General features: G+C 49.2%; 1 protein-coding gene across 1 annotated transcript in view; it reads right to left on the bottom strand.

The window, feature by feature from the left end:
• The window catches only part of Ovol2 (ovo like zinc finger 2), a 31,282-nt gene extending 10,639 nt beyond the window's left edge, over positions 1–20,643 (bottom strand). Inside the window, exons 1-3 of the mRNA XM_070006694.1 lie at positions 20,393–20,643; positions 19,384–19,610; positions 7,903–8,092 (exon numbers count right to left, since the gene is read on the bottom strand). Coding sequence (XP_069862795.1) covers positions 7,903–8,092; positions 19,384–19,610; positions 20,393–20,492 — 517 coding nt within the window. The 5' untranslated portion in view covers positions 20,493–20,643. The remainder of the gene's footprint in view (positions 1–7,902; positions 8,093–19,383; positions 19,611–20,392) is intronic.
• Positions 20,644–22,204: the final 1,561 nt, after the last annotated feature.

The following is a 22,204-nucleotide window of genomic DNA, read 5'->3' as shown; positions in this document are numbered from 1 at the left end:
AAATAAGGATTACACACACAGCTTTTTCCCTTTTTTGTCATTAAGTCTTTAAACACTACTATCTTAAGCTGTGCCTCAATTCTAGCCAGCCCCCTTTCTGGTGCTCAGTAGCTACACATAGCCAGTAACTGCTGTCCTGACTGGTGTAACTCTGGGTTTTCCACTTTTAGAAGCCTCCATGTTGGCTTCTCCCCCAGTGCAATAAGCTACGGGAGACCCTTCACAAAAGTATAAAGGTGGATGAGAACAGGAGGAACACAGTTCCAGGCTAGCCTGGGCAAAAAGTTCTCAAGACCCCCTCTCAACCCATAGCAGGGTGCAGTAGTTCATGCTTGTCATCCTAAACTATAGTCCAGCCTGGGCAGAAAAGTCCATAAGACTCCATCTCCACAGAGGGAAGCTGGACATGATGGCACGTCCATGTCATCCAAGCAGCAATGGGAAGCCAACAAGTAGGGGAATGGAGAGTCAAGCCTGTGCCCAGCTGGGAAGGTGAGACCCAATCCTAATAGTAACCCATGAAAAACAGGGCTGGAGACATAGCTCAGTTGTACTGTGCCTACCTAGCAAGCACCAGGCACTAAGTTTGAGGCAGTAGGGGAAGCAACATCCAGGCTGCATTTTTATTCACCAGCTTAAACCAGTACCACCCCCAGAGACTCCTTACAAGTGTTACGTTTAGTCAGGTGCCAGTGGTTTATTACTCTAATCTTCCTTGAACTAATATATGAGTATTGCAGTTCAAAGCCAGCCAGTGCAAGAAATTCCTTGGGATTCTATCTCCCATTAACCAGAAAAAAACTATATGGAGTCAGGGGCTAGTGGTTCACACCTGTAATCCTGTAATCAGGAGGCTGAAAGCTAGGGATTGAGGTTCAAAACCAGCCTCGGCAGGAAAAGCCCCAGAGACTCTTATCGCTAATAAATCACAAAAAGCCAGAAGTGGAGGGAGGTGTGACACAAGTGGTAGAGCACTAGCTTTGAGGAAAAGAATCTCAGGGACAGTGCCCAGGCACTGAGTTTAAACTCCAGGACCAGTACCAAAACAAAAACAAAAAATACAAAAACAAAACCCCGTAAGTGCAAGTATAGTTCAAGTGGCAGAGTACCAGCCTTGAGCAAAAAAGCTTAGGAACATACTAGCAAACACACACACAAAAAGTCCACCTTTGGGGAATAAGAGATAGGGAAGACCTGAGCATCTCAACACCAGGGGCTGGGGGCTTGCTAATTTCATGAGCAGAAAACATCCTGGCACCACTCACAGGCTCTTCTGTAATTTGTTAAAACCCATACTGGTGTGTGTGGTTTGGGCTAGACCTGAATTTCTGCTTATTTATCTTCCTCCAGAAGCAAGCAGGAGTCTACAAACTTCTCATGGGGCTAGCTGATGAGGCCTCTGCTTTAGAGAGAGAATGCCAGAGGCTCGAGATGGTAAAGAAGGCAGAGAATGGAACCCTGTAGAACATAAGAGACCTTGAACTTCAGGACTAACCTGCCTCAGCTGTGTTCCTCATCTGTCAAATGGGAGGAATAATAGCCATGCGTCCTGGGAGTTGTTTGTGATGACAGGATCAAAGCTGAGGGCCTGGTATGCAGGACAGTGATGGCAGATGGCTGCTGCCATCTGCAGGTGCTATGACACCCTCCGAGAGGTCTCAGAGTCTCACTGGTTAAATCCCCTCCCCCCCTGCACCCCCCCCTTCCCTGGCCAAACCCTGCTAACACTGTGCCATCTCCCCTCCACCTACCACTGGGCATCACAGAAAGTTCTAGCACCCTCTGATGGTGCTCCCTGGGAAACAAAATAGACCTACAAAGGGGGAGGGGCAGGACTGCCTAGGAGTTCAAGGTCCCAGGATGAACCCCCAAACAAAGGGAGATATAAGTTTGTGAGTCAGTAGCCCAACTTGTTTGCTCCTGAAGCAACCTGGGGCATATTCTACATACTACCCCGAAGGGTCCCCAGCAGGAGCAAGCTGATACCCACAGTGATGACCTGTTCCATGTCACCGTGCTCCTCCTAGCCTTCTTTCCCACCTCTTGTCCCCACCCAATTCATTCCATTCCTGCTTCCTGGGATCACCTCCCCCATCAACTGGCCAGCTGCGTGCGGGGCCTGCCTCAGACCTGGTCTGCAGTGCAGTCCCCCTTCTACCCGCCTGCAAATAGTGTTCATCTGTCAAGGCCCAGCTGCAAGGCCATCTCCAGGACACCCACTGGTGTCTGCCACATTTTTTTCTAGTCTGGCACTTCTACTGTTTCCCCTGGTGACAGGCAGATGTCTGAGTCACATTCCCTCTGTCAGCTGAGACCTCCCTGAGCCCGGAGGTAATGTGCTCACAGAAGACCTGCATAGTTAACATTACAGTCACAAGACATCATTCCTGGTCTAGATGTGAGTTCTTGTTGTTGTTGTTTTGTGCTAGTACTAAGGCTTGAACTCAGGGCCTGGGTGCTGTTCCTTAGCTTTTATGCTCAAGGCTGGCTTCTCTACCACTTGAGCTATACCTCTGGCATTTTTGCTGGTTAATTGCAAATAAGAAGCTGATGGCTTCTGAGTAGCTAGTATCACAGGCACCAGTGTCTGGCTAATTACGAGGGTTTTTTGTTTTGGATTTTTTTTTTTTTTTTTTTTTGTCAGTTGTGGGACTTGAACTCTGGGCCTGGGCGCGGTCCCTCAGCTCTTCAGCTCAAGGCGAGCGCTCTACCACTTGAGCTACAGTGCCACTTCCGGTTTTCTGGTGGTTTATTGGAGATATGAGTCTCACGGTCTCTCCTGCCCGGGCTGGCTTTGAACCGCGATCCTCAGATCTCAGCCTCTTGAGTAGCTAGGATTACAGGTGTGAGCCACCAGCACCCGGCTTTTGTTTTGGATTTTTTTTTTCTGTTACTTATTTTTTTTTTTTTTATTGTTAAAAAGGTGATATACAGAGTGGGGAGATGTGGGTTCTTGATGGCAACTCCATCAACTCAGCACTCACTCCAGCTGAAGGTATCAAGAGCCCAGAATACACTTTGTCCTAGAGGCCAAGGTTTGCTGACCGCACAATCTAATGAACAAGGCTCTAAAGGCCCAGATCGTGGCCCCAGGGGTATTTTCAGACAGAGGTAAAGATCTGAGAACTCTCCAGGCAGCTACTGACAAACAACTCACTGAGTGGTCCCTGCTGTCCTCCTGTCCCTGGGGCCAGTGGCCTACAAGCTCAGCTTGCAAGCATTCTGTAACCCTCTACAGAACACACTCCACTGCCCCTACAACACCCTAATCAGCACCTTAACATTCTCTCCACCATAATGGCCACATTGGCTTTGCAGAGGTCAAACTTCTACTGATTGACTGAATTTTTTTTCCAAGTGATTTAAACAAAAAAGAAGAAGTTTATAACCAAACCCCAAGGGGTAAATACTATTTATATTCCATTTATTTCAGGCTTGATAAAAAAAAAAAACAGACAATAACTTATGCTGTTAGAAGTCATGATGGTGGCTTTTCTTAGAGCGAAAGGGGTAGTGACTTCTGAGCTGCTACCATCCCAATTCTTGTCCTGAGTGCTAGTTGTGTGGATGTGTCCACTTTGTTTAAAAAAAAAAAAAAAAAAAAGGAGGGGGGAAGGAGGCTGGGAAGGTGGCTCAGTGGTATAGTGCTTGCCTTGCATGCACAAGGCCCTATGTTCGATTCCTCAGCACCATATAAGCAGAAAAAGCCAGAAGTGGTGCTGTGGCTCAAGTGGTAGAGCACTAGCCATGAGCTGAAGAGCTGAGGGACGGCGCCCAGGCCCAGAGTTCAGGCCCCACAACTGGCAAAATAAAATAAAATAAAATCATTAAATTCATATCTAGACTCTTGTGACTTTGTGTCCCTGTCTGGATCTAAGTTACCTTTCAATGAAAAATTCACTCGAACTGTGAACCTGGGCTCTGTCCCTGACCTCTTCAGCTCAAGGCTAGTGCTCTATCTCTTGAGCCACAGCGTCACTTCTGGTTTTCTGGAGATAAGTCTCACGAACATTCGTGCACGGGCTGGCTTTGAACTATGAGCCTCAGATCTCAGCTTCCTGAGTAGCTAGGATTACAGGCGTGAGCCACCAGCACCTAGCTAAAAGTTCATTTTTGAAAAATACTTAAAAAAGAAGCCAGGCACTCACTGGTGGCTGATGCCTGGCATCCTAGCTACTCAGGGAGGTTGAAATACGGAGGATCAAAGTTTAAAGCCAGCATCAGCCACCAAAGTCCTTGAGACTCCATCTCCACTGGAAGTATGGCTCAAGTGATAAAACACCAGCCAAGGAAGCAAGCTGGGCAAGCCCAAGAAGCCCCAGTACCAGCAAGAGAAGGAGAGGAGACAGAAAGGGAAAGAGGAAGAGATAAAGAGAAAGAAAGAGAGAGGGAGTGAGAGAGGAATAGGGAGAGATCCTCAACATCCTATCCCACTTTCCAAAGTAGGAACACTTTTCCCAAGCCCAGGAGTCAAGTCACACCCAGTACCCTAAGAACAACCAAGCATGATAAGAACTGGGAAAAAAAAATGGGCTGAGAATGTGGTTTTGTGTTAGAGTGCTTGCCTAGCATGCATGAAGCCCTGACAGTGGCCAAGCCCTGAGTTCAAGCCCCAGGATTGTCAAAAAAAAACAGAGTACAGAGGACCTAAAAAAGTCAATGTGTGGAGGTGAGGAGTTGGGAACCCTACCTTGAAAGAGGAATAAGCATTTTCCCAATCCCACCAAAATGTGAGGGGAACTAAACTCTGAAAGGTCATGAGGGATCAGGGTCTCTCACACACAGTAAATCTTCTGAGGCTGGCAGGAAGGTGAATGGCAGCCTAGTCCTAATTGGGACTGAGTAGGTCAGGAGTTATATTTAAATGACATGGGAGGGCTGGGAATATGGCTTAGTGGTAGTAGAGTGCTTGCATCCCATGCATAAAGCCCTGGGATCGATTCCTCAGTACCACATACACGGAAAAGCCAGAAGTGGCCCTGTGGCTCAAAGAGTGAAATGCTAGCCTTGAACAAAAGACAGTGCCCAGGCCCAGAGTTCAAGCCCTAGTACTGGAAAATAAAATAAAATAAAGATAAAATAGAATAGCTACTCAGGAGGCTGAGATCTGAGGATCATAGTTCAAAGCCAGCCCGGGCAGGAAAGTCCATGAGACTCTTATCTCCAATAAAGCACTAGAAAACCAGAAGTGGTGCTGTGGCTCAAGTGGTAGAGCACTCACCTTGAGCTGAAGAGCTGAGGGACAGTGCCCAGGCCCAGAGTTCAAGCCCCACAACCAACAAAAATAAATAAATTAAATTAAAAAATAAAAAATAGGGGCTGGGAAGGTGGCTCAGTGGTAGAGCGCTTGCCTTGCATGCATGAGGCCCTGGGTTCGATTCCTCAGCACCACATAAGCAGAAATAAAAAGCCGGAAGTGGCATTGTGGCTCAAGTGGTAGAGCGCTAGCCTTGAGCTGAAGAGCTGAGGGACAGCGCTCAGGCCCAGAGTTCAGGCCCCACGACCGGACCCCAAAAAAATAAAAAATTAAAATTAAAAATAAATAAATAAATAAATAAATAAATGACATGGAACAGAGGGAGCTCAAGGGGAGCTCAAATGAGACTCAGCGGGTGGGAATAGAATGGGGGGTGGGAATAGAATGGGGACTGAGCTACAATCCTCACGTAGGGAAGTGTGGGTTTCATTCTGCCCAAAAGTGAGAGATTTTTGTTTTTAATAGAGAAGTAGCATCGTTAGAATTCTCCAGGGCTCCCAGGAGCCCAGGTATGGGGCCACAGGGCCTCATTCAAGGATGCCTGGAGGCCAAAAGTTCCTAAGAAAAGACTAATGAGGCTTGTGACCCATCAGCAGGGCTGGGAGTGAGGCCAAAGGACATCCCCTAGACTCTGGGGGGAGAGTTGAAATCCACACTGCATGCAAGTTAAGAAACAGGCTGAAAGCCGGGCGCTGGTGGCTCACGCCTGTAATCCTAGCTACTCAGGAGGCTGAGATCTGAGGATCTCGGTTCAAAGCCAGCCCTGGCAGGAAAGACCGTGAGACTCCTATCTCCAATAAACACCAGAAAACCGGAAGTGGCGCTGTAGCTCAAGTGGTAGAGCGCTTGCCTTGAGCTGAAGAGCTGAGAGACAGCACCCAGGCCCAGAGTTCAAGCCCCATGACCGACCAAAACAAACAAACAAACAAACAAAGAAACAGGCTGAGACTGGGAATGTGGCTTAATGGCACAGTGCTTGCCTAGCATGCATGAAGCCCTGGATTCAATTCCTCAGTACAACATAAATAGAAAAAGCTGGAAGTGGTGCTGTGGCTCAAGTGGTAGAGTGCTAGTATTGAGCAAAAGCAGCTAGGAACAGTACCCAGGCCCTGAGTTCAAGCCCCAGGAAAGGAAGGAGGGAAGGAGGGAAGAAAGGAAGGAGGGAAGAAAGGAAGGAAGGAAGGAAGGAAGGAAGGAAGGAAGGAAGGAGAAAGAAAAAAGAAAGAGCTGGGTGACGATGGGTCACGCCTGTAATCCTAGCTACTCAGGAGGCTGAGATCTGAGGATCATAATTCAAAGCCAGCCCAGGCAGGAAAGTCCGTGAGACCCTTATCTCCAATTAACCACCAGAAAATGGGAAGTGGTGCTGTGGTTCAAGTGGTAGAATGCTAGCCTTGAGCTGAAGAGCTGAGGAACAGTGCCCAGGCCCAGAGTTCAAACCCACAACCAAAAACAAAATTAAAAAAAGAAAAAAGAAAAGAAAAGAAAGGAGGGAAAGAAGGAAGGAAGGGAGGGAGGGAGGAAGGAAGGGAGGGAGGGAGGGAGGGAGGGAGGAAGGAAGGGAGGGAGGGAGGGAGGAAAGAAGGAAGGAAGGAAGGAAGGAAGGAAGGAAGGAAGGAAGGAAGGAAGGAAGGAAGGAAGGAAGGAAGGAAGGAAGGAAGGAAGGGGCGGGCTAAGGGTGCCTCATACTTGAGGCCCTGGGTTGTATCTCAGGATGTGAGAGGGAGGGGGACACGGGGTGTGGGAGAATGGGACAGGGGACAAAGTTGGGAAACTGAGTAAGGCACAAAGGACGAAACATGCTCCAGCAGGAGGGTCAGGTGAGGAATATTCTGAGCCTATTTGTACTGAAATAAGCTGACTTCATAAGAAGCATAAAATGTACCGCAGAGCACATTGGACAGCTGGGCCTAGGGTACTGCTTTATGGTAGAATTCTCCCAATGTTGCCGGCTTGCTGGTGATTTGAGTTGAGCTTTGAAACCTCTCATCAGCTGGGAGCTAATGGTTCATGTCTATATAATCTTAGCTACTATGGAGACTGAGATCTGAGGATCTTGGGCAGGAAAGTCATGAGACTCTTAACTCCAATTAACCAGCAAAAAGAGGTAAGTGGATCTGTGGCTCAAGTAGTAAGGGATAGCAGAAGAAAGAAGAAGGCAAAGGAGGAGGAGGAGGAGGAGGAGGAGGAGGAGGAGGAGGAGGAGGAGGAGGAGGAGGAGGAGGAGGAGGAGGAGGAGGAGGAGGAGGAAGAAGAAGAAAAGGAGAAGGAGGAAGAGGAGGAGCAGGAGGAGGAGGAGAAAGAGGAGGAGGAAGAGAAAGAGAAGAAGGAAGAGGAGGAGAAAGAGGAGGAGGAAGAGAAAGTGGAGGGGGAGAAGGAGAAGAAAGAGGAACTTCTTCTCTTTATCCTTATTTTCAAGAGACTAACACAGGCTATGACAGGTAGCTTGCTGGCCCAGAAGAACATGGATGCAGATGAGCTGGCCCCAGGTACCCAGTTCCGTGATTTATTTTTTATTTTTTAACCCTCCAGAAATGTGATCTTGCTCCAAGCAAGGAAAGAAACCCCACCAAGGAGGAAAGGAAGCAAGGAGCTCTTGACCAGGAAACACAATCCCAAGAGCAAAGCACACAGCTCGGGCTCACCTGTGTGGGTGCGGACATGCCTCTTCAGGTCAAAGGTGTCATTGAAGCCCTTGCCGCAGAAGGTGCACAAGTGCCTCTTCACCTGGTTGTGGCATTTGAGGTGCCGGTTGAGCATGCGCTGTAAGCGGAAGTTCTTGCCACACAGCTCACAGCTGTGAATCACCGAGTCCCCACAAGTGCCTGTAGTGAACTGGGAGCAGAAAAGAACAGTGAGGTTCCAGGAGATTGACTTGGAGAACCGCTTTCCTATGTCTCTAGGTTTGGCCTGGTTATGACTTCAGTTTTTTGTTTTGTTTTGGGGGGGGGGGTCTGGTTGTGGGGCCTGAACTCTGGTCCTGGGCACTGTCCCTCAGCTCTTCAGCTCAAGGCTAGCACTCTACCACTTGAGCCACGATGCCACTTCCAGCTTTTTTCTTTTTGCTTATGTGGTGCTGAGGAATCGAACCCAGGGCCTCAGGCATGCAAGGCAAGCGCTCTACCACTGAGCCACCTTCCCAGCCCCCTGGTTATGACTTCTGGGCCCTCCCTATTGGCATTGGGAAAAGGTTAGGAAACACCAGAGCAGGTGTTTCTACTATTTATGGCCTGCTCTGATTTCTAGCTGCTCACACAAGGTGTAAGAAGACAGAGCCATATGACTCTTCCTTCCTTCCTTCCTTCCTTCCTTCCTTCCTTCCTTTCCTTCTTTCTTTTTTTGTCAGTCGTGGGGCTTGAACTCTGGCCCTGAGCACTCTCTCTCAGCTCTTCAGTTCAAAGCTAGCCCTCTACCACTTGAGCCACAGCACCACTTCCAGTTTTCTGGTAGTTAATTGGAGATAAGAATTTCACAGACGTTCCTGCCCAGGCTGACTTTGAACCGCGATCCTCAGATCTCAGCCTCCTGAGTAGCTAGGATTCCTCAGATCTCAGCCTCCTGAGTAGCTAGGATTCCAGGTGTGAGCCACGGGTGCACAGCAATCTAATATTTTAAATATCAAATCAGATTCTTTGGAAGATGGATCCGAACCAGGTGTAGGGGTACATGCCTATAATCTCAGAATTTAGGAGCCTGAGGCAGGAAGATCCTAGGCTATATAGTGAGACTATTTCAAAGATCTAAAATGACTAGACCAACTGCTCTGCCAAAATTCTTTCTGTGGCTGGGGATGTAGTTCAGGGGTACAATGCTTGTTTAGCATGCTCAAGGCTCCGGGCTCCATCCCTACCACCACAGAACACAGAAACAACGAAAACATTAAACAAACAAAACAAAACAAATTCCCAAACAGTGGCTCACACTTATAATTCCACCTATTGAAGAGGGGAAAAAAAAGGACGATCTACAGTTTGAGGCCAACCCAAGTTATCCAGACCCCATCTTAGCCGGGTGCCTGTGGTTTGTGCCTCTAAGCCTTGCTATTTAGGAGGCTGAGGTGATGTGAGGATGGAGGTTCAAAGCCAGCAGCCAGGGCTTCATGCATGTTAGTTAGCCATTAAGCCATGTTCCCAGCCCCAAAGGGAGATTCTTATCTCCAATTAACTAAAGGGAAAAAAAAGGCTGGAAGCTAAAAATTTACTTTCCAAATAAATATCATTAGCATAAGAAGCCAATACTTTCCAAGCTCCACACTCTCCTAGCCTCAAATACCCTCCTCCATCCACCTACCCAGGCCATTGCTTCCCCTAAGGCCCAAGTTTTCTCCAAATAAAGCCACCTGTAGGGGCTGGGAAGGTGGCTCAGTGGTAGAGTGCTTGCCTTGCGTGCATGAGGCCCTGGGTTCCATTCCTCAGCATCACATAAGCAGAAAAAGCCAGAAGTGGCCTATGGCTCAAGTGGTAGAGCGCTAGCCTGGAGCTGAAGAGCTGAGGGACAGCGCCTGGGCCCAGAGTTCAGACCCTACAACTGACAAAAAACAACAAAAAGCCACCTGTAACTGTTCACACACAAACCACACCTCTTCCATCAGACTATAGTGTCCCCATTCCCCCCCCCCCAGGGGTTGTTAAGATGCTAGCCTTGATCAGAAGGTCTCAGTACAGACTTTTAAGCAGATCTATGCTCTCTTGTACTTGAGAAATGAAGGTAGGCCTGGGGTGGGCTCAGTGAGAGTAACAGAGTTGACTCCCAGGAGACAGAAGAAACGGGGAAGGAAGAAGAGAGACCAGGGGCTGGGAAGGTAGCTCAGTGGTAGAGTGCTTGCCTTGCATGCCTGAGGCCCTGGGTTCGATTCCTCAGCACCACATAAGCAAAAAGAAAAAAAAAGCCAGAAGTGGCGCTGTGGCTCAAGTGGTAGAGCGCTAGCCTTGAGCTGAAGAACTGAGGGACAGCGCCCAGGCCCAGAGTTCAGGCCCCACGACCGGACCAAAAAAAAAAAAAAAAAAAAAAGAAGAGAGGCCACTTCTGCAATATTTCTAGGCTTTCTTTCCCAGTATAGCCTGCATGACACAGGAAATACACATCTGATTCCTATAAGGATGGCTTACGAACCAGAGGACCTGTTCTTCCTTTCCAGGTCACATATAACACATCTTTATTAGGTTTATGATGTTTAACTTCTACAAGCCAGTTAACCAATAACTTTTTTTTTTTTTACTCAGCTCAACAATAATAGATCAAAACCACATCTTAAACCAAAACTCAGATCAAAGTTGTATCTTAGTCATGTTCGTTATAAAATGAACATGGAGCCAGGTGCTGGTAGTTCAAACCTATAATCCTAGCTACTTGGTCTGAGGAGAGAGGGAAGGTTGCAGTTTGAGGCTGGCATGGACAAAAAGTTCACCAGACCATCTCAACCAATAGCAAAGTAGCACACGCCTGTCATCCCATATAAGCAGGAGGCAAGTCCATCTCAACAGAAAAGGCTAGCTTTGAGATGGCCGCTAGCAGCTCATACCTGTAATCCAGCTACTCAGGAGACTAAGATCTGAGGATTGCAGTTCAAAGCCAGCCCAGGCAAGAAAAGATTGTGAGACTCAGATCTCTAGTTAACCACCAGAAAATCAGAAGTGGCACTGTGGCTCAAAGTGGTAGAGTGTTAGCCTTGAGCAAAAAAAAAAAAAAATGCTCAGGGATAGCATCTAGGACCTGAGTTCAAGTCCTACGACAGGAAGAAGGAAGGAAGGAAGGAAGGAAGGAAGGAAGGAAGGAAGGAAGGCAGGCAGGAAGGCAGGCAGGCAGGCAGGCAGAGAGGAAGGGAGGAAAGGAGGGAGGGAAGACAAGCTAGCTTGGCATGTTGGTATGTCCATGTCAGTAAATTTACATTTACTGTAGAAAATACAAATAGGAGAATCATGGTCTAGGTAAGCCTAGGCAAAAAGTAAGATAAAAAATAACCAGGGGCTGGAAAGGTGGCTCAGTGGTAGAGCGCTTGCCTTGAATGCATGAGGCACTAACTAGGTTCGATTCCTCAGCACCACACAAGCAGAAAAAAAAAAAAAAAAAGCCAGAAGTGGCACTGTGGCTCAAGTGGTAGAGTGCTAGCGTTGAACTGAAGAGCTCAGGGACACACCCAGGCCCAGAGTTCAGGCCCATGACCGGACCCAAAAAAAAAAAAAAAACAGAAGCCGGGCACCAGTGGTTCACACCTATAATCCTAGCTACTCAGGAGGTTGAGATCTGAGTATCACAGTTCAAGGTCCAGGCAGGAACGTTCATGAGACTCTTATCTCCAATTAACCACCAGAAAACTGGAATTGGTGCTGTGGTTCAAGGGTAGAGTGCTTGCCTTGAGCTGAAGAGCTGAAGGATAGTGCCCAGGTCCAGAGTTCAAGACCCACAACTGACAAAATAATAATAATAATAACCAGAGCAAAAAGGGATAGAGTTGTGGTTTAAGTAATAGAGTATCAGCCTAGCAAGTACAAAACTTGAGTTTAAACCCAGTACCACACACACACACACACACACACACACACACATATAGATTGTGGGAAGACTGAATAATAACCTAATCCTGGTGATTTGTGTGATATGAAATTGTATTTAACATATATCCCATGTGACAATTTTCCCTCATATAAAAATATTTAATAGTGCTATATGATCTCTCCTGCAGTATAAGGAACTAGGAGCAAAACCTATTTTCCATCTTCTTCAATTCAGTACATCCTGCTCTACCACTTAGGATCTGAGGATGTCAACAAGTTATTTGCCATCTCTAAGCCTGAATTTCATCACCTCCAAAATATAGATAATGATATTTGCTTCTTGGATATAAATTAAAGAGTTAAAGAAGAAAACCTGGCACTCAAGAAATACTATTACAGTCAAGTCGGCTCCAAAATTCTGTGATCCTAAATACAAGGTAATTAGCAAAGACCTCATTGTTTCTCGATTTGCTTTTTGGACCTTTCTCTCTCTGATGGAAGTAAAAGGGAATGAACCTTTTATGTGAGTCACTAGGTCCCGTTCTTCACCTGTAACTCTGAAAATTCATAACTTCTGGCAACAAGCATCTGCCCATTTCCCTGAACAGTGAAATCTGATCCACACTGATGTAACAGCATGCAGGCTTTATTCCATGTGGTGCCAATGTTCGTGTGTTTTGATGCAGGAATTATTAATGCATTTAATTATAGGTACTGCTCCAGACATGCCAGAGGCAGTATTTATACCATAGTACCTTCTGAAAAAGTTTAATAGGCTCACCCTTAGTTCAAAATTAACACTTTGCTAAAGGCTTATTAATGAAATGGTGTAACCACCACAAGGGTGGTAGAGGACATCTGTTGGGAAATTAGTTCAGGGCAGGAAAGATGAAGAGTGATGTGTAACTCCTCAAGGCCCAGGCTTGGCATTTTTCTGCTGTCTTGATCTCTGTAGAATCTCAGCTTTCATTTTTAAAAACAAGCAAAGTTCCCCCCAAAGTTCTCTGAAACACAGGCTTCTGCAGTAAACACAAAGACAAACCAAAATAAAAGAATCATGGTATCTAGGCAGCTGAAACTGTCAGGAGCATCTAGACCAGCAAGGATCTCAGCTGCTCTGTGACCAACTTCCAAGTTCACCTGTCAAACTTCTTTTTTTTTTTGGGGGGGGTCTGGTCGTGGGGCCTGAACTCTGGGCCTGGGCGCTGTCCCTTAGCTCTTCAGCTCAAGGCTAGCGCTCTACCACTTGAGCCACAGTGCCACTTCCGGCTTTTTTCTTTTTGCTTATGTGGTGCTGAGGAATCGAACCCAGGGCCTCATGCATGCAAGGCAAGCGCTCTACCACTGAGCCACCTTCCCAGCCCCATCACCTGTCAAACTTCTAAAATAAAGGCAGAGGCTGGGAAGGTGGCTTAGTGGTAGAGTGGTAGAGTACTTGCCTCACTTACATGAAGCCCTGGGTTCAATTCCTTAGCACCACATAAACAGAAAGAGCCTGAAGTGGCTCTGTGGCTCAAGTGGTAGATTGCTAGTTTTGAGCAAAAGAAGCCCAGGGACAATTCCCAGGCCCTGAATTCAAGCCCCAGGACTGGCAAAATAAAAAATAAAAAATTAAAAAAAAGGAGGAAGAGGAGGAGAAGAAGGAGAAGAAAGAGGAGGAGGAGGAGGAGGAGGAGGAGGAGGAGGAGGAGGAGGAGGAGGAGGAGGAGGAGGAGGAGGAGGAGGAGGAGGAGGAGGAGGAGGAGGAGGAGGAGGAGGAGGAGGAGGAAGGCATTTAGATGCTGGTGGCTCCCTCCCACAATCCTGTTAAGCATTATGTCCTCAGCTCCACCCAGACCTGCTGGCCCCTCCCTCTCTCCAGCCAGACCCACCTGAACTCCCATCCACCTCACTTCCTATACCCCAGCCCCTGCTGTTACCTAGATAGTGGAGGCCGCCATGCACTCTCTCGGGGCAAATATGGCTCCTCTAACAAACCTTGTAATAATCTTTCTCCTCTGCCTGCTTGCCTCTGCTTGGTCCCCTGGCATGGATGTGACAGATCCTTTCATTGATCCTTTCACTAACTGCTCAGAAAGCTCAGATCTGAGGAATGAAGTTTGAAGCTAGCTTGGGCAGAAGAGTCTGTAAGTTGCTAGTTCCAGTTAACCAGCAAAGAGCCAGAAGTGATGGTGTGGCTCAAGTGGTAGAGTAAAAATACCAAGTGGCAGGCTGGGAATTTGGCTTAGTGGAAGAGTGCTTGCCTAGCATGCATGAAGCCCTTAGTTGGAGTCCTCAGTACCACATAAACAGGAAAGGCCGGAAGTGGTGCTGTGGCTCAAGAGTTAAGAGTGCTAGCCTTAAGCAGGGGCAATGCCCAGGCCCTAAGTTCAAGGCCCAGGACTGGCAAAAATAATAAATAAATGTTTCTTTCAGACTTAGGACAGATACTTTATTGGGGGGGGGTAGCTAAAGTGCTTGGGTAGCAAGGAGACCCAAAGTCTGATCCTCAGTTCCACCAAAGAGAGAGAGAGACAGAGAAAGAGAGAGAGAGAGAGAGAGAGAGAGAGAGAGAGAGAGAGAGAGAGAGAGACTGATATGCAAACTTAATTAAGCAAACTGGAGAGGAGGAAGGAGTAGGAATTCACAAAACATTTAACAAGGACAACGTAATAGCTGTAGTTTGTACAGGTGTGACTGGATCTTACAGTCTTCAGAGGCACATTCTGATCTACTTGTAATTGACATACAGTTAGCCATTGCCTAATGACAAATGCATTCTGAGAAATGCCCCATTAGGCAGTTGTGCAAACATCATAGATTTAAGAAGTCAACAAGCACTGTAATCTTCTGGGACCACAGATGTATAGTGGTCTGTGGTTATGAGATACATAACTGCAGTATGAGGTCTATCTAAGATGGGTCTCAAAGTCACATAGGGAGAGGGTGAAAAAGGTGTGGGCAGGCCTAGCTATGGGTGACAGACATCCAGCATATTACTCTTGCCTTTGAAATTCTCCATAGTTAAAAGTGATAGGGAAGCCAGGGGTGCCAAAGATTTACACTTGTAATTCTAGCTACTCAGGAGGCTGAGACCTGAGAATCATGGTTCAAAGCCAGCCCTGGCAGGAAAGTCCGTGAGACTCTTAACTCCAATAAACCACTAGAAAACCAGAAATGGTGCTGTGGCTCAGGTGGTAGATTGGTTACCTTGAGCTGAAGAGCTGAGGGATAGCACCCAAGCCCCATGACCGACAAAAAACAAAAACAAATCTAAGCAATAGCATAAAGCCCTGAATTTAAGCCCCAGTACCAGGAAAAAAAAAAAAAAAAAAAGGAGGGGGGCTGTTGGGTGAGAAAAGTCCACACATCTGTCTTCACTGAAGGATAAAGGCTGAGAACAAACCATGGGAGAAGCAAAGAAAGGCAGAACAGGATGAGGAAAGAGGATATATTCACTTGCAGTCCCTACTAGTACCAGGGTCCTACCGGCCACACTGACTCAGGAATGAATGGTATCAGTCAGGTTAACTCCAAACTTTGTTTTGATAAGACTTTGAAGGATAAAGGTGATGGGTATATCCCAGGACCCACCTGTATCTGAGATGTATGTGTGGGGTTGTCACCCTACCACTACCTGTTTTGAAAATTATAGAACCCTTGTAGGTATCTCATAGGTAACTATGAGGTAAAGAGAATTTCACAACCTGCCCCCAGGCCCACAATCAAAAGGCAGCTAGGCTGGGATTCTTTCCAGATCCAGTCCCCACATCAACACAATCAGCTGGGCCAATCCCAGGTCCCTACTGTAGGCAGCACAATGTTGGACTTTACAAAAACGCTGTAAGTAACTGTCAGCTGACTTCCTGCCTGACAACCTCTGAAGGCACATTTTGCATCCATTATCTTACTTAAGCTACACTACTCCCCTGAGACTGATTCTATTATGGCCCCATTTTATAGGTCAGTGAACTGAGGCTTTGAGGAGATAACTTATCTATGATCATAACCAGTAAGATGGTCTTCATCTCAAAAACCTTCCAGAGCTGTTCTTCTGCCTATGTAAGAGCACTTGCATTTCTCGGCTTGGCCCCTTGACCACGTCACCTTGTCCTCCAACTCTGGCCCTGCCGAGCACCAGTGGCTCACGCCTGTAATCCTAGCTACTCAGGAGGCTGAGATCTGAGGATCCAGGTTCAAAGCCAGCCCAGACAAGAAAAGTCATGACACTCTTATCTCCAAGAAATCTCCAGAAAACTGGAAGTGGTGCTGTGGCTCAAGTGGTAGAGTGCTAGCTTTGAGCCGAAGAGCTGAGGGACAGTGCCCAGGCCCAGAGTCCAAGCCCCATGACTGACCAAAAATTAAAAAAAAAAGCCTCTGGCTCCAATTCTTCCTCTAACTGTAGGACTCAGCTCACACCACTCAAAAGCCTGCCCATACTCACCCCACTTCCACAGCTTGCAAATTCATATCAAGAAATTTTCTGCATGCTGGGAGTATAGCCCAGACGTAAAGTGCTTGTCTACCATGTATGAGGCCCTGAGTTTGATTCCTCAGTACCACATAAACAGAAAAGGACGGAAGTGGCACTGTGGCTTAAGTTGTAGAGTGCTAGCCTTGAGCAAAAGAAGCTCAGGGACAGTGCCCAGACCCTGAGTTCAAGCCCCAGGTCTGGCAAAAAAAAAAAAAAAAATTCTAGTTTGGTACTCTTTCTCCTATAATAGTATTAGCATTATTTGCATCTCCTCATTAACTTAAATAATATCTAGTTAAGGGGCACATACCATGTTCTACCATTAACTCATTTTTTCTTTGAGTGCTTTTTTTTTTTTTAGGTCCGGTTGTGGGGCCTGAACTCTGGGCCTGGGCGCTGTCCCTCAGCTCTTCAGCTCAAGACTAGCACTCTACCACTTGAGCCACAGCGCCACTTCCGGCTTTTTTCTTATGTGGTGCTGAGTAATCTAACCCAGGGCCTCAGGCAAGTGCTCTACCACTGAGCCACCTTCCCAGCCCCCCATTAACTCATTTTTTCAATTAAAAAAAAATTTCCAGGGCTGGGAAGGTGACTCAGTGGTAAAGTGTTTACCTTGCATGCATGAGGCCCTGGGTTTGATTCCTCAGCACCACATAAGCAAAAAGAAAAAAGCCAGAACTGGTGCTGTGGCTCAGGTGGTAGAGTGCTAGCCTTGAGCTGGAGAGCTGAGGGACAGTGCCCAGGCCCAGAGTTCAGGCCCCACGACTGGACCAAAAAAAAAAAAAAAAAAATTCCCCCAACTCATTTATCCTCTACTTATCTACAAAGTAAAACCATTATTATCTCCATTTTACAGATAAGAGGCCCAGAGAGTGAATGATTTGCTCAAGGTCATAGCTCAAACTGAGAAACCCAGAGTTTAGATGCTTAACTACTACTGGTTAGAGGACTCTGGAAGAAACACCAGAATAGGAGGCTCTTTTTTTTTAATCACGCTGCTGCCTTGCACACAGTAGGCACCCCGTACATAGATGGTTTCTCTGTCTCTGCAGGACACACACGTCTCAAATCTGTCTTTCCTCTCTGGTCCTAAGAGCCCACTGCCCAGTCTTTGAGTTATTAAAACAAAGAATAAGGCTAGAAGGATAGTTAGAAGGCTCACAACTCGGAGTTGGTGGTTTTTCTAATATAATGTTAAGAAACTAATTCTTGCTGGGCACCAATGTCTCATGCCTGTAATATTACCTACTCAGGAGGCTGAGATCCAAGGATAGTGGTTTAAAGCCATCTAGAACACACAAATCAGGAAAATGCTTATCTTCAATTAACCACCAAAAAAGAACTAGCATCAAAACCAACCAACCAACCAACAAAAACAACTAACTTTTCTTGGAGAAAATCTGTGAGTTCAACACGCCTTGTAAAGAAGTTCAGGGTTACGCCATGTGCTAAGATTAATTATTTGAAAATGGCCGTTTGAAAACCCGCCAACACCACAGCTAAGGTTTGGAGAATATTGGTACTAAGATGTCTCCATTTGGGGGACATGGGAATCTGAATGGGGTCAGTAAATAAAAGCTTCCTGGGAAAGAAGGGAATGAAGGCTGCTTGCTAACGGTCCAAAAGCAAGCAGTACCAAATCCCCTCCCTTCCCCACCCCCACCCCAGCACACAGGTTTATTTATTCCTTTTAATCCAAGGTTCCAGTGGTGCTCGCTGTTTCCTGGGACAGGAAAGAGATCTCCCAAATTGTTGGTGAAGGGATTGTTCCAATCTCTCTCTAGAGGGATGGGGGGGGGGGTTGTGGACTAGGGGAGAGGTTGGGGGGAGGAAGAGGAGCCAGACGGAGTAACGGGCTTCTGCAGCTCCCCAAACAACATCACAATTGTCTTTCTAATCTGGTGATAAATATGCAAGTGGGACACTACCCCAGAATTTTCCCAAGGGCCATCTACCAGCCTGGGGCAAACTGTACCCTCCCACTTAACTCCACCTAGCCCAGAATTGCCTGGCGCCACCTGGCTTTGAATTTAGCACTATTTAGCAAAGCCTTTAAAGAAGTCTCCCCAGCGGAATCCAGCTCCAGTCTTAAATCTCAATTCATAACCAAATACAACCCAGCCCGCCCCTGGAGCCAAGCCCTTCCCTCCTTCCCGCCCCACCGTCTTCCTCTCCCCCCCTGGTAGCTAAGTGCTTTAGGGAGGAATAGCCTCCCTTCCGGAAAGTAACGGCGGGGACTTTCGCCAGGTTAAGCCAAGGCCTACATTCTCCTACCCTAGCACCTTCTCAGCCGAGGTGATAGGATGTTCCCGAGCTCCCTAGTAGCCTGGAGCGCTTGATACGAGGTGGCTCTAACTCAGTTAAGAGGCTAGGAACTGAGATTATGTGCCTAATAAAACGCCAGCGCTACCTCTAACTGCGGGAGTCGACGGAACGAGATTTCTTAATGGTGGGGGGGGGGGGGGTTGTTTAGCAGATAATCCGGGCAGGTGATCAAGGAAGTTCTACCTAAGAAAGCACAGATGGGCATCCAGATAAGGTGTTACCTACAATTTTAGTACTCTTGATGGAGAGCTGAGGCGCGACCCTGGACACTAACTAGCAGGGTCAGGAGTGCTAAATGTGCAGGTGAACCAACCATTGTAACCCATCAATTTCATTCACTAAAGAATTGTCAGTGCCCCCCCACACACACACACGCCTCGCGTCTAACAGGCGCTCCGTGTTGGCACTGGAAATAGCTGCAGTCGCATGAGGCCCACTGTGTGCCAAGATGCCCACTGGAAGACCCCCATGGCGCTAGAGGGCTGCATTCCGGAGGGTGTCCTTTCTCTCCCTAGACCTGGACTGCTTTGGCCACGAATCCGATTTTACGCACAAGGGAAGTAACTGCTAGATCCTCGGCAGTTCCCAGCGCCAAGCGGGGGACACCTAGGCGTTCGCCTCGGGGAGCAGCGGCACCGTTGATAGGACGCGCCCAAGAACCCTGGCTGCGGTCTAGGGGCAAGGACAGGAGCAGGGTCCGGAGCGCCACGACCCGCCGGCTCGGGGCGCGGGTGGCCGGGTGCGCGGGCGGGCGGGCGGGCGGGCGCGGCAGGGAGGGGCGCCAGCCCCGGGGAGCCCGACGCCAGGGCGTGGCGCAGGTGACGGCGGCGGCGAGGGCAGAGTCGACACCCTACCTTGATTTTTGACCTGGCCACCGGGCGCTGCTTCGCCGCCAGAGGTCCATCTGGGCTCTCGGCGTGGTGGGGTTCGGGGGTTTCACACTCCGGCGCGCGCGGCGACGAGCTGCTCTCGGCGCTCCCCGGCTCCGCGGAGCTGCCGCTGCTGCTGCCGCCGCCGCTGCTGCTGCCGCCGTCGCTGCGGCAGTCCTCGGGGGGGTCCTGGAGCAGGCAGCCCAAGGCCACTGTGGGGAGAGGGGGAGGGAGAAGGGAAGAGGTCGCACCCCCGACACCCACACCAGCGGTGTCAGGTCCGGGAGCCCGAGGCAGTGTTGACCTGCGGGCGGTGCCACCGCCGCCCCGCCCCGGACCTGGGCACCTCGCCAAGTGGGCAACGTCGTAGGGCCGGGGCGGGGGGGGGCGGTGGAGAAGGAGCAGGCGAGTCAATCTCCAGATCGGTCCCGAGAACTAGCTGGGGGGCTAGGGAGCCGATCGTCACCACCCCCCTACTTCCCCAACACCGGTGCCCACGAGCCCGAGGGCCACGCGCGGTGGAGGCTCCCCCGAGTGCCAAGTTTCCTTCTGCGCCCCTGGAGCAGAGGCGGCGGATCTGACCTGCCCCCCCCCCCCAGCCCGCGGGGCGAGGGGCAGGGGTGGGTGCATGGCGGACCCTTTCTGCACTCCCTGGAAGATGGGGGATTGGGGTGAACCCTTTCTGGCCTTCAACCCCCTTCCTGGGGACACCCCCGGCCCGCGCAGCAGCCAACGGTCCCGCCGCCGGGCAATTAGAGGCTCTAACTAGGGGGAAAGGGATCTCGGCGTTGCCCAGGTTTCTCAGGCTCATTTGCATCATCTTTCCTCCGTCAGGAAGACCCCCCCCCCCTCCCCACCACCCCCCTCCACCCAAGGTCCGCAACAGAAAGAAGGAGAGGAGCCCAACTCTGGCCCAAAGGCAGAGCGAACCCGGCCACCCCTTCCCCCACCCAGAGCACCCCGCTTCCAGGCCCGGCCCCCGCGCGGCTCTCACCTGGGATGTAGGTGTCTGCCCTTTCCTCATCCGGGAGCTCATCCCAACTGCGGACCGAGACTCCGGGGCTCCTCCTCTTCACCAAGAAGACTTTGGGCATGATGAGGATCCCCCTCTCTGGACGATGGGTCCCCTCCGCCCTGCCCTCTCCCGCGGCTCAGGCTGCTTCTCCGCTAGGGGCGGCGGTGGCGGCTGGGTCCCCGGGCTCCCGGCGTCCGGAGCCCACCTTCCCGCCTCGCCGTGCCCTTTTCCTCCACCACCACTAGCACCCCCTCCCGCCCCGCGCTGGCCGCGGTGTGTGGCCCGGGCCTCTCCCCCGCACTCTCGGCGACTCCCAGCCTCCAGGCTCGGCGACACCTATGCCTTAAATCGCGGTTGATACCACGCCGGGGAAAAAGTTTCATAAGGTGAAATAGAAAAGGCACCAGGAAACTTGGGAGCGAGCATGCGCCCTGCAACATAACGGTGTCAACAAGCTCGCTACCTGTCCGACCGGTTCCGGCGGCCGGGGTTGCTTGTTCCAGCCCTTCCTTAGGCATGAATGTTTGCAAAAGAATTTAACGTCTGATTCGTCCCCACTCCTCTTCTTCAAAAAAAAAAAAAAAAGTGAGGGGGGAGAACTTTAAAAAAACAATCAAAACCCCTGCCTCCTCCGTTCCCCAAAACCTGCACCTCAAAACGAACTCTTTGAAAGTTCAAAAAAAAAAAAATCCAGATCCGCTTTCCCGGGACCCCTCCCGTGAATTGGGGCCTCCCACGAGGTGTCTCTCTACCCCCCCCCAGCCCACCCAATGCACACCAGTGGATTTGTCTCTGATAAAGCCCATTTTGGGGGGGGGCTCGCTTTCTGGACTTTGTGGATCGTCTCCAGGGCTTCGTGCAATCTCGGTGGTCGGAAGTGGGAGGCGGAGGGAGACGCTTACCCGTTAAGGGGAAATGCGGTGTTTAAATTGTCCACCATCTACAACAAAGCCCTGCATAAATACACTGATACATTTGAGAAGTCAGCGTCTCCCTAACACCTTGTCACGGATTTGTGCCACACAGGCTTGCTCTTCCCAAGCAGCTTCCACTCCAAGACCTTCCACGCCAAGGGTCCCTTCACCCCCCCCCCCCGCAAACACACAATGGAAAAAAAAGCCAGGTGTAGGTTACGCAAACGTAGCTTCAAAGCAAGCCCCCAGCTTCTCGCCCTTTCCCGTTATCGCCGACTCTATTCACCCCAGCCTCAAATTTGGGGGCTGGGAAACACCTTTCTTTCCTGGAAGCCAATAATTGAAGGTGGGTACGCGCTCTCATCAGCTCAACCGGGGAGATGAATGGAAACCTTTATTTTGTTGTTGTTTTTTTTGTTTGTTTGTTTTCCCTTTATCTTTATTCTGGAAGGAGGAGAGAGACCAAGAGGGAGAAAGTTGGTTTAAAAAAAAAACAAAAAAAAGAAGGAAGGAAAGAGAAAGGAAGAAAAGAAGAAAGGAAGGAAGAAAGAAAAAGAAAGAAAGAGAAAGAAAGAAAGAAAGAAAGAAAGAAAGAAAGAAAGAAAGAAAGAAAGAAAGAAAGAAAGAAAGAAAGAAAGAAAGAAAGCTAAATTTCTAAGGGGGCCTGTACTCGGGTTGGGGGCCTCGCAGCCCCTCTCGCTGCCCCGCTGCAGTGCGCCCCCAGCAATCCGCACAGCCCCATCGCCCAGAGCGTGCGTCCCTCCAGGGGTGGTCAGAAGTGTGCCAGCTGCGGGGCGCTCCGGGGCGCGCCTGGCCAGGGGTGTCCCAGCGTCCGCAGCTCACAAAACCGGCTGCCTCGCTTGCCTGTAACCTGGGA

Source organism: Dipodomys merriami, unplaced genomic scaffold, assembly GCF_024711535.1.
Source record: "Dipodomys merriami isolate MVZ:Mamm:240054 unplaced genomic scaffold, mDipMer1.0.p SCAF_7, whole genome shotgun sequence".
In the NCBI taxonomy this organism is placed as follows: Eukaryota; Metazoa; Chordata; class Mammalia; order Rodentia; family Heteromyidae; genus Dipodomys; species Dipodomys merriami.
Note: the sequence above shows the minus strand (reverse complement) of the source record. Positions and strands in the feature narration are given on the sequence as shown.